This window comes from Tiliqua scincoides, chromosome 8 (genome assembly GCF_035046505.1).
Source record: "Tiliqua scincoides isolate rTilSci1 chromosome 8, rTilSci1.hap2, whole genome shotgun sequence".
Lineage (NCBI taxonomy): Eukaryota > Metazoa > Chordata > Lepidosauria > Squamata > Scincidae > Tiliqua > Tiliqua scincoides.
Window position 1 is genome coordinate 46927228 of NC_089828.1, and position 14407 is coordinate 46941634.

Below are 14407 nucleotides of genomic sequence, written 5' to 3' on the forward strand. Positions count from 1 at the left end.
GCAGCAGCAGAATTATGGAGAGGCTAGGAACATGTCAAGAGCCTGAAAGGCCTCCTTTCCTCAAGCTCTAGCTTTTCTGACAGCTTGTGCCTCATCCCATTTCCATAGGCATTATACCTTCCCCACACATTCATGTATAGCTTGCAGCAATAGGGACTAGAAACTTGCAAGGAAGTAGATATCAGAAAATTGAAAGCTGTATCTTTTTAATACTATTGTAGTTTATGCTTAGTTAGCCTGTCTTGGCTCTAATGTGGTCTGTTATGGTCTTGGCCCTGGCCTGTTAGCAGTGGTCTACCCATTTCCACTGTTGAGTCATGCTTTATGAAAAAGTCCTGCAGTGAATTGATTGTCTTGTGTGGCTTTGTGGTTAGCCCTGTGTCCTGTTAGGAAGGCTACAGCCTTCCTTCTGAAAGATGTAGCTCAGGGCTAATTCATATGCCAGGCCAACTGAAGTGGTCCTTAACCAGCATTGGAGGGGGTGGGTGCCCACTTCTGTCCATCAGTTTGCCTCCATTGCTGCTCCTCCCACTCTCTGGGTTGGGAAAGGGGGAAGAAACATGGAGGGGAGTGCTGAGCTAGAACACTAGAGAATGGGAGGCTGCCGCATCATCTGGCAAGGGGGGCAGCATTGGCATGAGATTTTGAAATGGCCCTTTTTATCAATTCATAACCACTCTGCCCTGTCTCAAAAGCATAATGGTCAGGTAGCGGTGAGTCCCATCCCTCTTCCCTCCCATCCTTTGTCTATGTGTGGTGTCTTCCTACAACACTGGTTCCCAAACTGTGGGCCGGGAGACCCTGAGAAGTGGTCTGCAGGATCTCAGTGTCAGGTGTGGCTGTGGGCAGTCCATTCTCTGCTATCTCTGGTAGTCCTGGGGGGGGAGGGGCACTCACTTTGGAGATGGTTCCCCATGGACCACAGCTGGTAACAAAAACAGCAACTTGGAAATCTTATCAATAAATCTCAAATATTCTCTAATTATTGCAAATTTAATTGTATTTTTTGTGTGCAGGGGTGTAGTGTGGTCCTCAGTGGCCTGTGAGCTCCTAAAGGTTGGGAACCACTGTCCCACAGCCTTAGGAGGTGGGGGGCATGCATCTGGCCAGGAATAAAGGAACTGGCCAGCTCTGAAGGGCCACTTCAGTGTCCTATAAAAGCGGAAGTGCTGGACTGCGCTGAGCTGGGTGCTGCCAGTTCAGTAGTAGTGCCAAAGACAGCCATGGCCTCCCCCCAAGTTTTCCAGGGTGCTGGTGGGAAGTGCACTCTCTCCTTCCTCTTACTTTTTCCCAAGTGTTCTGCCTTCTAGCTGGGGATGAGCTCCAGAAATCTTGTTTTCAAGGCAAAACCTTGTGCTTTCTGTGCATGTGCAAAGTGCCTCTTTGGTTATAGGACTGAGACCTAGAACTACTGAAAAAAGTTGCTGGCGGGGTTGAAATTTTCAGCTTCCAAAGACAGAACTCACTATGGGGAGGGGGCTGGAATTTAACACCTCCCTTCTCCCTTCATGCCTCTGCCTCATTAGAGGGGGGGAGAAGGGAGGTGTCAGATTCCAGCCACCCCATCATCAGAGGCAGAGATGCTGAGACTTAAGCCACTGACCTATGGGGCTTAAATCCACATGTCACGTACGAGGCGTAGTAGCAAGGGGGAGCGGCACTCTGCACGTGCTCAAAGGCACTCTCTTTTCACTCTGGCTCAGCTTAAGCCCCGGCTGTCCCATGGGAGGGGGGGGAGGTTTAGGTGCAGCAGCTCCAAAAAGCAGGTGCGTGGAAAAGATCGGCCACTTTGGGGCTACCGGGTAGCATCACCATCCCGTCGACCAAAGGCTGAGTAAGGACTGAGTAGGGTCAATGCGGAACCCCGCCCTGCCGTGTGTGTGTGCGTGCGTGTGCCGGACTGGCTCCTCCCCCACCTCCCCAGCCTGAGTCACGTAGTTCTGCGGCAGTGGAAGCCTCTTACAGCCAGAGGGAGAGACGAGCAGCGCGCACAACCTGCATCGACGGCGGACGGGGCGCCCTAGAAGAGGAGGGTAAGCCAGCCAGGATCGGGGAGATCCAGGTGGATTTGGGGCGCTGGAGGAGGGAGCCTTAACCCTGCTGGCGTGATGCCCCCGTCGTTGCTCGACGTGGGAGCCTCGCACCCCAAATTCTCCGTCCCTGGACGCTTCGGAGGGCGTCCTCTCCATTCTGCGTTCTCTTTGCAAGTGGACATCGAGGCAACGCGGCTCTGGCGGGCAGGGAGGGACGGAGGGAGAGAAGGGGAGTTATGCAGCCTCAGATGATCCATCCTCTCGCCTAGTCCCAGGTCTACCCCCTAGCTTAGTCCCAAGTGTGTAGGGAGTGGCTGTTGTGGGCAATGAACTCTGCCCATGCTCAGAGGCGTCAGGAAGAAAATTGAGCTCCAGCTACCTGATCGGAGAAATACGTCCTCTGAAACCAAGGGATGGATGCTGTGTGTGTGTGTGTAACATCCCTTTAGTTCCGTGATGCCACCTGCCAGCTCGCACCAGCAGTGGCGTAACTAGAGGGGGACCTACGCCTCCATTTTGCTCACACCACTAGATATGGCTTCCAGGGGGAAGGGACGCTTGCACGCTGCAGTGAGGCTCCCTGCAAAACTTAGTGCTTTGCCCCCCCTCCAGCTACGCCACCGCTCACCAGTTCTGTTTTTGTTTTCCTTCTGACCGTCTCTTTGCAACTTAGGAAGCAAAACAGAACTGGGAAAGTGACCCGTAACATGATAGGGTGGCCACAGCACCCACCTCTGCCCATCTTGATAGGTTCTCTTGTGGTTCTAGTTGTTGCCCAGCTGTAGGTGTGGGTGGATTCCTGAGCACCTGTTCTGCGCCACCCTTGGTAGGTAGAAATGGCTGTTTCCCCTTCCTTCTGTTTTGTACCTGCCCCTCCTTGTTTCCCTCGCTCCCAATTTTCTGCAGTAACAAAGCTGATTATTCTGCCTAACTGTCTTCGTCCCCCCATTGCTTGACCCTGATCACTGGAAGGTTAGAGAAAGGACCCCGACATTTGGGGTCAGAGCCCCTCCCAGCTAAAGAGATCAGATGTCTTCCTCCGATGTTTTCAGATCTGCTGATTCCTTCTGCTAAAGGAAGATCTGTTTTTTTCTGATCCCCTGCCAGTGTGGTGTTTTGCCTCCAAGAGCCAGGTGTTCCTAGAAGCTTACAAGAAAGGCATGGATCAGTGGGCATCATGCATCATGGCCTGTCTCCTCATCTAATTCTTAAGAGGGTGCCTGTTCCTAAACATGGGGGTTCTGTTTATGTACCCTGGCTAATACCACTGATAGACAGCTCCCTCCCCCCCGTAAACTTGTGTGGTATTCATCCATCTGTGGCACCCCTGGGCTGTCTGAGATGAGCAGGGGGAGGCAGGCTGACAGATGAATATTCTTTCCCCACATCAAGGGGTCAGACTAGATGGCTTTTGTCCCTGCCAGCCGTGTCATTCCATGAGATGTAACTGTTCTGTGCGGCCTCAAAAACAGCCCCAAAGAGAGCAGATTGAATTGGATTCACAGTTGGATTATGATGTCCCTGGGTTTGGAAGTTGATTTTTGAATAGGAGGATGGATGAAGAGTGCCTTGTCTGAAAGGGTAAGCTGGGTGGGGCAGGCAGGGAAGGCGTCAAGGACACCACAAGGTCATGTTGGCCATGGGCTTCTGGGCAGGCCGCAGTGGATTTTAGTAGGCAGTTGGCTCCAAGATGGAGATGTCTGCCAGGTTGCGATGCCCAGTTTGGGGTTCTCCAATTCTCTGGTGGTGCTAACAGGTAGACAGGTGAAGGTAAGCCAGCCTTTGGTAGCTCATAATCCTAGGGATTGGCAAAGCAAAGAGGAAGTAAATGTCTGGGAAGATGAAAAGCAGCCAGGATTTTTGGGGTGTAGTATTGTACCCCTTGTTGGGAATAATCATGGACCTTTGCAGAGAGGCCAAAAGAGGGTTGCATTTGGGGGGGGGGAGAGAATGACCCCTTCCTACCTGTCTTAGTAAGATCTGCCTTTGCTCCAGGCTCCCTGCTGGTGGTGGAGTGACTGTGGCTGCAATCCTATCCACACTTACCTGGGAGCAAGCCGCATTTACTATAATGGGACTTATTTCCTAGTAGACATGCATAGGATTGGGCTCTGTGCCTGGCAGGGAGGATGGCTGATTTTGGCTATCTAACAGCACAAGACTGCATGTCTACTCAGAAGTAAGTCCCATTTTATTCAATGGGATTTACTCCCAGGAAAATGTGTATAGAAATGCAGTCCAAGAGGATTTTTAGGGGAGGGGACTGATTGCCCCAGGCAAAAAGAGGTGCAGGGGCATAAACCAGACTGGGAGCCACACTCTCAAATGTCTACTTGGCTCTGTTCATTGGTGATGAAAATGTACTCTTCATATACTCTAGTGGCTCCTTCTGGATTGCACTGCATGGCAAATTTTGGCACAGGAAACTGGGTCGGGGTGGGGGGTGTCAGTTAACCACTGGCAAAGGTTGCTTCTCCTCTGTCTGCCCTGGCTGATGGACAGGTGATGTGGGTGGAGACAGTTTTCCTAGGAGGAGGATGCAGCAGTTGAGGGAACCCCCCACAAACCAGCCTTGGCATCTGGCGGGTGGCACAGGGCAAGTCAGGAATCTGAATTGGGAAACTGAAGAAGCCTTCTCATTTGATGGCACAAATGAGAGAAGACTCCTCCAGGAGCATCTTCTGGGAGGCTTTGCTGGGTGTCACGATGGGAGGCGCTTATTCCTCATGTAGGACAACATGGCTGTGCATGGTAGGGGTGGGCAGCCGTGTGTGTGGCCATCTGGCTGGGAGCACCACGAGGCCAGGCACGTGCCTGTGGTGGTGGCGGCAGCAGTGGCAGCCACGGAGCTGTTGTAGCCTGACCTGAAGTTATGTAATTTGTGCTGCCTGGGTGGGAAGAGGAGCAAAGTGGCGGTTGTGGGGATGGAGAGGAGGCAAACTGTGGTGCTGGTGCCATGGGCCTGTCAACACTGATGTGGGGCAGGGGCAAAGATTGTGTTGGGCCTCGTTAGCCCTAAAACCTAATGTCAAGATTGAGGGGCTCTGCGTGACAATAGGTGAAAAAAAAGATAAAGGTGAGTGACAGGTAGGCCCACAAGCACATATAGAGTGCCATTCATTCACTGTTGTGACCGTCACCAGTCTTTTCTTTCTGCCCCGAGCCCCCACCCCAAATTTGACAGAGCTTCCAGGAAAGTAGATGTGATTTACTGACTTGTTTCTGTTCCAGCACCTTTCATTTTAGTAATTGTGTGTGTGTGTGTGTGTGTGTGTGTTTGTGTGTGTGTATTTGGGGAAATTACTTAAAGGCACATGTATGTTCCTGGGGTTGGCAGATGGGTATGTTTATGTGTCCAGCCTTCCTGCTTCCAAACCCTCATTTCTTTTGAGCAAAGTTCAGGCTTTGTCAGTGTGTGTTCCAGGGCGTACGTTTCAAAAATGAGAGAGGTGTATGGTGGGGGAGAAGATTGTGCTCCGAACTGGAGGCCCTTCTCCTTGGGAGACGTGGTGGTGATGAAGGAAAGGCACTCTGCGCATGCTCCAAGCCACTGCCAGTTGTGTACTTCTCCCGTTCCAGGGCTACAGTTTTGGAGACAATGGCCTGTTGAACTTTGGTTCTGGTTTGTTTAAAAAGGGACATTTTAAGAACTGACTGACCACCTTCCTTGGCAGCACTGAGCTTGTTCTGGAAGGCTCCATCACAACCTTGCTGTTCTTTCCTGACCTGTTTTGCTGCAAGAGCACCCTACAACCAGTAGTTCCATACACTAGCTGCCCTTTGTGGGAGGGGGCTAAGAGTTACCCTGGCATAGGGCAGGCTTTTCCATAGCAAATGGATACTCCCCTAGACTCACCCACATCTTATGTCCGATCACAGTGGACTGTGATTCTTGGTCCAAGATATGCTATATGTTAAATGTGTCATTTGGCCCTTATATGCTTGGTGCTATGCATAGTAGCCATGGAGGGAGAGGAGGGGTATCCGGATTAGGAGCACAGGGGAGGGAACAGGTTGGAACCTTCTTTCACTCAATTATGGTCCCAATCTGGATCAGACCACTTGCTGTTGATATTTAACAGAAGGAAACCAATGTACAAAAGCCAAAGCACACTTTTTTCACCTAATGGGTCATTTGGCCGTTAAACATGTAGCCCACACAAGCACACTTGCAAGTTCTTGATGAAAGCAATGGGAACATGATGTATTGTCTGATGGAACATGATGACTAAGGCCTGATGGAGGGCACGCAGACCTTGCCACGCCCCCTTTTTCTTCCCCTTGTCCCTTCATTCATGTGGATTGCAGCACACGAAAGTCTTGTTGGGATACCAAAGTATAGTACGGTGTTCTAATTCTGAGGCTTTTCCAACTTTTTCCAACATCAGAACAGTTGCAGGTAGCCCGGCAAGAAGAAGTCCTGGCAGAGTTGCCTGCGTGATTTATGAGCAGGCCATATGCCAGAGACATTTAGGAGACTCCATGGGGGGGGGGGGAGCTGTTTTGGTGACCACAGAGCCATAAAAGTCGGGAGGGCTCTGACTCCTTGTTTTCTTTGATGCCCTGGCAGGGAGAAGCAGCCAAGATGACACACCAATACCCTGCTCTCACTCCAGAGCAGAAGAAGGAACTCTCGGATATTGCCCAGCGTATTGTGGCCCCTGGCAAGGGCATTCTGGCAGCCGATGAATCTGTGGGTAGGTCTGGATCACAGCTGATTCATACATTCTGCTTTTAAAGGGGTTTGTAAATGTATGCTTGACAAATGCGGAGTATGGACAAGAAGTGGGGAAAAGCTTGCATTTGCCTGCGTGTGTGTACACTTGTGAAAGAGCCAGGTTTGGCTGCGATTTCCCCTCTTGATACTCAGGTTTTCCAGTGTGTAATGTGTGAAAAGCCCCTCCGCTTTTGCTCCTCTTAAAAAAGCTGCCTCTCTTCCACTGGGCATCTTGGCATTTGCCCATAATGGATGGCGCTGTATCCCCTTGCTCTCCAGAGAAAGATATTTCCCAAGTGGCCGTCTGCGCCTTCCTCCTGTCCATCCTTCTGATACAGTTCTTGACGTGACCGAAGCATTTTTTATTGGGAGAGATTGTCTTTTTGCAGCCAAGGAAAAGCCTGGCTTGGCTTGCGCTGAGGTGGTGTGGCTACTAACCCATTGTAACTGTTATTGACGCAAACAGATGCACTTTGCTGATTGTTATGTTCCTTAGGGGGAGGATCCACACTGGGAAAATCAGTAAGGGGAACTTGATGCAATATCCTGCAAAAAGTAATTTTGGAGAGCATCCCTAATAACTTGATAGGTCAGGGAACTAGGGTTGGAATCGGTGAGTAACCCTGGGTATGTTGTAAAGTTTTGGTGAGATGGGACATAGCTCTTGGGGTCTTAAAATCTTCAGACCTCTTAAGGTATGTTCTCCAGCTATAGGAGAATCCGTATGAAGGAACAGATCCTTAAGGGGCTGATGGACACCTGCAGGCCCACTGTTTATCACTTCTGGAGCTGCTGTTTGCCATTCAGATAGCACTTTCAATTGGCAGGATCCTTCCAAAGTTTGTGCTTATGCCACCCTGTCTGGCAGGCAACCATTTTACAGGTTGGGAACAGAGGCTGGGAGACTATGACTTCATCCCAAATCTGGCAGAGCCAGCAGCAGTGTAGCCTGGAATGCCACCGAATGCAGCCTTGGGTCTGCTCTCTCTACACTATTTTTAAAAAGAGTAGCTGCATCTGTGATGGGTTTGAGAGAGGAGCTGGTGGCAGTAGCAGTGAGCACCCCAAATCTTCTGCCATCTCTGCTGCTCATGCAACCTGCAACATCTTTCCTAATTGGGGGGGGGGAGTCACTAGGCACCACTGGGTGGGGCTCAGACCCAGAGGCCTGACTTCAAGCCACTGGATTGCAGTGCTGCCGGCTGTTTCTGCTCATGACCCTCCCTCCCCTCTTCCCTTGCAGGAAGCATGGCCAAGCGCCTGAACCAGATTGGGGTGGAGAACACGGAGGAAAATCGCCGGCTGTATCGGCAGATCCTCTTCAGTGCAGACAGCCGCGTTAAGAAGTGCATTGGTGGTGTCATCTTCTTCCACGAGACCATGTACCAGAAGGCGGACGACGGCACACCCTTTGTCGAGATGGTCAAGGACAAGGATATTGTTGTGGGCATCAAGGTGTGATGGGTGCAGGCACTATCTGCTTTGGGGGGAGCCAGCAGAAGCGGTGTCCTCTCCCCTTTTCTTGTCCTGTCCCTCCCGCAGCCTCTTGGTGAGGTTTGTACTTCCAAGCAGGCTGCCCGTCTATCATCCCAATGGTTCCCGTTGCTATGGTTTCCTCCACATTGCCATAGTTTCCATCCGCTGAAAGCAGCAGCCAGACAGCTCCTGTTAGAGGCCCTTGAGGGAGACTTTCTTCTCCTTGTAGTAAAAGACATCCCTGAGAATATGTGGGACACCACTAAGCTGCTCTGCAGGCATCCCCTGCAGGCACATTTTAGACCAGGGGTGTCCAAAGTTTTTGGCAGGAGGGCCACATCATCTCTCTGACACTGTGTCAGGGGCTGGGGAAAAAAAGAATTAAATTACATTTAAAATTTGAATACATTTACATAAGTTTACATAAATGAATATATTAAAGATGAACTTATATGAATGAATGAAGGTCTTGCAATAGCTCAAGGCCTATAAAAGGCCTTGCACAAAGCAAGACTGGCTTTTCCTTTGCTGCCACTACTGCATCACGGATGTGAAACGGCAAGCAGTGGAGGAAGCCCTCATCCCACAGCTCAGGCAAGAGGTCTCACTCCGAGAGCAGTTGCGTTGGGCCAGTGTGGGCTTCAACAAATCTCCGGAGGGCCAGAGGCTCGTTGGAGACTAGGGGATCCCTGAGGGCCGCATAGAGAGGCCTCGAGGGCCGCATGTGGCCCCAGGGCCGAGGTTTGGGCACCCCTGTTTTAGACCAAGGAGAATGGCTCTCGGCTAGGCCGGGCCCCTTTCCTGGTAGGAATGAGACCTGTTACCCTATAACATCAGCCAACTGGGATCAGGGCATGCTGGCTCAGCCATAGCTTCCTACCATGAGTTTGTCTTGAGGTGTGTTATTTATATTTATAGGGTGAAAGCATTTTTATCCCACACTTCACAAGAAAATGGGCTGGCAGCTGCCTTGAGCAGCAACATAAGATGCATTTCGAAGTACTGATTGGGGACGGGAAGAGGCTTCTTTCTTCATGGTGTTCCCATTTCCTTAATAGGTGGACAAGGGTGTGGTGCCTCTTGCTGGGACTGATGGAGAAACCACTACCCAAGGTAGTGTACCTTTCATTTGTACATGTTGTTTTACAGTGTAAACCAAGAAAGACCAGTCTTGCTCCAACTTAAAATTTGGGAAATGAGATGGAGTGCGTTTAAGGGGTTAAGCCCTAAAAAGCTGCCCAGGAAAGGTAAGTTTTGAGGAAAGAGGGAGATGGCACCATGCAGAGAGAAGGAGTTTTGGGCATAAAGGCAGCCGGAGAAAGGGTGGAGTGGTTTGCGGGAGCAGGAGACCTGAGGGAGGTACAAGGCTGGCCCATCCGTGAGGCCAACTGAAGCTGTTGCCTCAGGCAGGTTGGTGAAGGGATGCCCATTTCTGTCCACTTGCTTCCCTCCACTGCTGCCACCTCCTTCTACTTCCTGGACTGGATAGAGGGAAAGAGCAAATGAAGAGGGGAGAAAAGTGCTGTGCCCAAACATGGGCAAGTGGGAGGAGCAAAGGCTGGCACATCATCAGCTAATGGGGAGTTGCATTTGGCATAGCACCTGAGTAGGTCTTGTGCCCCAGCTTGGGGAGGTCGAAGGTAGAAATTGGAGGATTTGTACCTGCTACTTTGGGGCTGGAGAACAATTCTGATGCAACAAGAGAGCATCACCGAACTAGAGCTGTGTCCAAAATTTGGAGGCACCATTTCCCCCCAGAAACTGGGGAAGAAGAATGAGGTTTGGGCCTTGTGAGCTGTAATTGTTAAAGGTCAGACTTCTCTCCACCAGGCTTGGATGGACTGTCGGAGCGATGCGCCCAGTACAAGAAGGATGGGGCTGACTTTGCCAAGTGGCGCTGTGTGCTGAAGATCAGTGAGAACACGCCCTCCTTCCTGGCCATCATGGAGAACGCCAATGTTCTGGCCCGCTATGCTAGTATCTGCCAGCAGGTTAGGCCACCTGGCATTGTGAGCACCTTGAGGTTTGCTCAGTGTGGCATGGCTGGGCTTGTGCTGGCTGCCAGGCACTGTGCTCTGAGAAGGGGTGGGGCACATACTTGCCTTATGCTGCCAATATGCTGGCAGAAAGGGGGACCCTGCAGCCTCGTGGCAGTGGCGCTTCCCATATCTAAATGGTCACTTTGGCCTTTGTGCTGCAGAACGGCATTGTGCCAATTGTGGAGCCGGAGATCTTGCCCGACGGGGACCATGACTTGAAGCGTTGCCAGTATGTGACCGAGAAGGTGAGGCCTATCATAGGTGGATGGGAGGGGGAGAATTGGTGGGGTGCAGGGCCGGCCCTGCCATGAGACCTGTTAGGCAGTTGCTTCGAGCAGTGAATTGACAGGGGGTGCCCTTTCAGCCCCTGGATTTGGAAAAGGGAAGGGAGTGGCAGATGAAGTCTAAAGGAGAGGAGAGTGGCGGGCTCATGAGGGAGGGGGGCTCAGTGTGGGCTGACAATTCTCAGTGCAGGCCCAGCATCTGCCTCCATGTTGGTTTCTAGGTTCTGGCTGCCGTCTACAAGGCACTTAGTGACCATCACATCTACCTGGAGGGGACACTGCTGAAGCCCAACATGGTGACCGCTGGCCATGCCTGCCCCACTAAATACAGCCCTGAGGAGATCGCCATGGCAACTGTGACTGCTCTGCGCCGCACCGTGCCACCTGCTGTACCAGGTATTGTCACCACACTCCCATGGAACTAATGTGAACTGGGATGTCAGACACCCCAGGCAGTGTTTGAATGTGGGATTTATGGAACTTGAGCAATACTGATGGGTCTTGAACGTCTATTTGGAAAGCCACTTTGCCATCCTTATGGTGCCATGATCAGGAATATTCTTTTTTTCACGCAGTGAAAAGGCGACCTGCCTGTTTCTTCTTGGATTCTGTAAATGGCCTCTCCATTGGAGTCCTGCAGTAGATGCATTTTGATTAAAAAAAAAAACATTGGATTATCTGGCCTTTAATTAGAGTTGGCATGCCTAGAGGCAATGGAGGATGTGGAAGGCTCAGTCCTTGATGGTGTGTGTGTGTTTCTCTGACACAGCAAAGGTGAGGGATTGTTCAGCCGTCTTTTTCCACAACCTCCTTCAGGTGTCACTTTCCTGTCTGGTGGACAGAGTGAGGAGGAAGCATCCATTAACCTCAATGCCATCAACAACTGTCCGCTGCCCCGGCCTTGGGCTCTCACCTTCTCCTACGGCCGGGCCCTGCAGGCTTCGGCCCTCAATGCCTGGCGTGGCCAGCGGGACAACGAGAACTCTGCCACGGAGGAGTTTATCAAACGTGCTGAGGTGACAACATGGGTTGAGAAGGGGTTTCCCCTCTGCTTTCCCAGCAAATGGCCAATCTGAGATTGGGAAGGTCCCCAAAGAGTCTTGGGGAGATGACTGAAGGTTCTTTCCCTTCTGTTTTTCTAGGTCAATGGCCTTGCAGCTCTTGGCAAGTATGAAGGTTCTGGTGACAGTTTTGGCGCAGCTGGCCAGTCTCTCTACGTAGCCAATCACGCCTATTGAGACCACCCTGGCTTGGAGCAGCCCCCTGGGCAGGTTTTTAGGCCCCACGACAGGAACCTCCCACTCTGCTACCTTCCATACCAGCCACCAGTCACACCCAGCTTTTTTACCATAGCCATGACAGGAGCTAAGTAGCCATGGAGTGCCCAGCGCCAGAGGCAATGTGTGAGCAGCAAGAAGAAGTAGAGGAGCCGGACCTACTGCCCGTTCTGGTGGAGTCCTGCAGTGGGAGAGAGTAATATAGACGTACCTTCCAGGATCAGTGTGAGGATTACTGAGATGTGAGGCTCTTTGAGCCCTCAATAAGCACTAGGAAAATTCTATGCATTATTATTATTAATTGTCTAGGGACCTAGGGCCTGCAAGCCAAAGGGAGCCAAGGGGGCAGTGATGCGTGGAAGGGGGGATGTGTGAATCCATTGCATGGGTCTTCTGTACTGAGAGGCAAGTTCTTAAGCTGGCAGGAGGCCCCTACATGGGAGGGCTGTTGCCACCTTGCCGGCACTCTGCTGTCTGTCCCTGCCTGCCTGCCTGCCTGCCATCCTTTTGCATCTTTGGGGTCCCTTGAGCCACATCCGGCTCTGCACTTTGGTGTGAGCTTTGAAGTGCTGGTCTGTACTGCTCCCTGCCCCGCCCCACAGTGGCCACACCGCAAGGCTGTCAGCACAGGAGGCACAAAGACCTGAAGGGCAGGGAGCCAGTTACCGCCATGTGTGTGCGCGTGTTCCATGTGGTCTGTACGCACCTGATGTACCAAATAGTCCTGTATCTAATAAACGATAGTGAAGTGATTTTTGTGCTGTTGTCTCAGTTTAGTGCAAATTTAAAATACCTGTGAGTTCAGGCCTTGTATTTGGGCCCCAAAAGGGGATATTTCTCTCCTTGCCCCATGTAATGCTCCAGCCTGCCCAGTTGGGTTACTCAGATCTGCAGCAGCTGATTCGTTGGCACAAGTCCAAGCTGCCCCATGTAGGCCACTCAGTCCTGGGAGGAAGGATAAAACAGAGGCCTGCACTGCTGGTCCTGCCCCCCTCCTGGCCCGGATCCACTCCCCATTCCACCCTCCCTCTGCCCAGAAATGCCCCCTCCCCGCCCCTGTTCCACCTCCACCAGTGGAGGATCCAGCGCTGGCAGGGTGGCACAGGTCTCTCTGCGGGTGCTGCAAGCATGCATGTTTGTGACGCCCTTGGCTAGTGCAGCAGCCGTTGTACTGGCAGAGCCTGTGCTTAGGATTGGACTGTCAGAGTTCTCTAATGGTGTTCACAGCAGGTGTGCCTATACCTGGTCTATGTGTTCAGGCCTCTCTTCTTCCTCTGCTGAACTAATTTCATGGGCTATCTCTAAGTGCATTTCATTGGATGCCCAAAAGGGGGAAATGGGGATCATACCTACTCACCATGTCACCCTGATGCCTTTGGCATGTATGAGAAATGAGTTCTTATACGCTTACAGCTTTTCCTGATCAGGTTTCTGTCTCGTTGACTGTGCAGGGCTCGTGAATTGTTAAGTGTGTTCTGTTCATCCAGATCGCTCCTCATCCTTCCTGTGCAAGCACCGCATGTGAAACTCACAATAGTAAACTCACTTGACACTTGAATCGCTTGATTCATTTTCAGCTGACTGTGCCCATCTGGGACCAGGAGCGAAAACTCCCATTCACTTGATACTAATAACCTAAATTTACAGACATTCATATTTTATTCGACACCATCCAATCAAGCAGATGTCACCCCAGAACCTCTTTGGTCACAGCACCCTTACAGGAGTTTGTGACCCTGTTTTGTTCATCAACCAGCTTTCCTCCAAACCAGTGCTACAATGTTAAACCCCTTGCACAGTGCATCATTAAATAACTGGCACCTCCAAGATCTCAATTCTCAATCACATCCATGGGGCTGGGATTGTTCCTTCACTGAGACATAAAACTGCAGTAGAAATAAACACTTAACGCCTTGCTGTGTTCAAGCACCTAGATTGACAACTGAGTATATGCAGGCAGAAGGAGAGGGGAATTGTATAATGTGACATGTCTTTGTGGCTTTCAGTTTAATGTTGTCTCCAGGGTTCCCAGCCAACTGGTTCTGTCTTCAGGCCTGCCCTGGCCTCCTTTTTGCCAAAGTGAAACTAGAATTATAGAAAGCCCACAGGACAATCCAAAGCATTTATACTCAGAAGTAAGTTTCATTGTGTTTAGTGGGGTTTATTCCCAGGAAAGTGTGTATAGGAATGCACCCCCAGTTTCTTGCACTGTTGTTTTTAAATGTTCTGGTAAATTTACACTCATACTGTAGTTACATATGCTAGCAAGAGGTAGTTGTAGCAGTGGCGTAGCTAGAGGGGGTGCAAAGCACTAAGTTTTGCAGGTGCCTGAACTATGCAAGCAGCCCTTCCTCTTCCGAACTGTCCGCCTGCATTTTGCTCCCACTGCCTGGAATGGTTCTGAAGGGGGGGGGGTCACTTGCACGGCACATTCAGGCACCAGCAAAACTTAGTGCTTTGTACCTCCTCTAGCTACACCACTGAGTCGTAACCTGATGTATCCCCAGCAGCAGAAGCACTACCACCACAATAGCTGCAGAGACAAATACAAGCAGTAACTGACCTACACTATCCAAGCACC

The 14407-nt window shown here is 51.1% G+C and overlaps 1 protein-coding gene across 1 annotated transcript; it reads left to right on the plus strand.

Moving 5' to 3' along the window:
• Positions 1–1926: 1926 nt before the first annotated feature.
• On the plus strand, positions 1927–12579 carry ALDOC (aldolase, fructose-bisphosphate C). Its single transcript, XM_066635106.1, has 9 exons — positions 1927–2033; positions 6604–6730; positions 7994–8205; positions 9285–9339; positions 10057–10217; positions 10427–10510; positions 10771–10945; positions 11366–11565; positions 11692–12579. Exons 2-9 carry the CDS (start codon positions 6619–6621, stop codon positions 11785–11787), a joined length of 1095 nt encoding a protein of 364 aa, XP_066491203.1. The 5' UTR covers positions 1927–2033; positions 6604–6618; the 3' UTR covers positions 11788–12579.
• The last annotated feature ends 1828 nt before the right edge of the window (positions 12580–14407 follow it).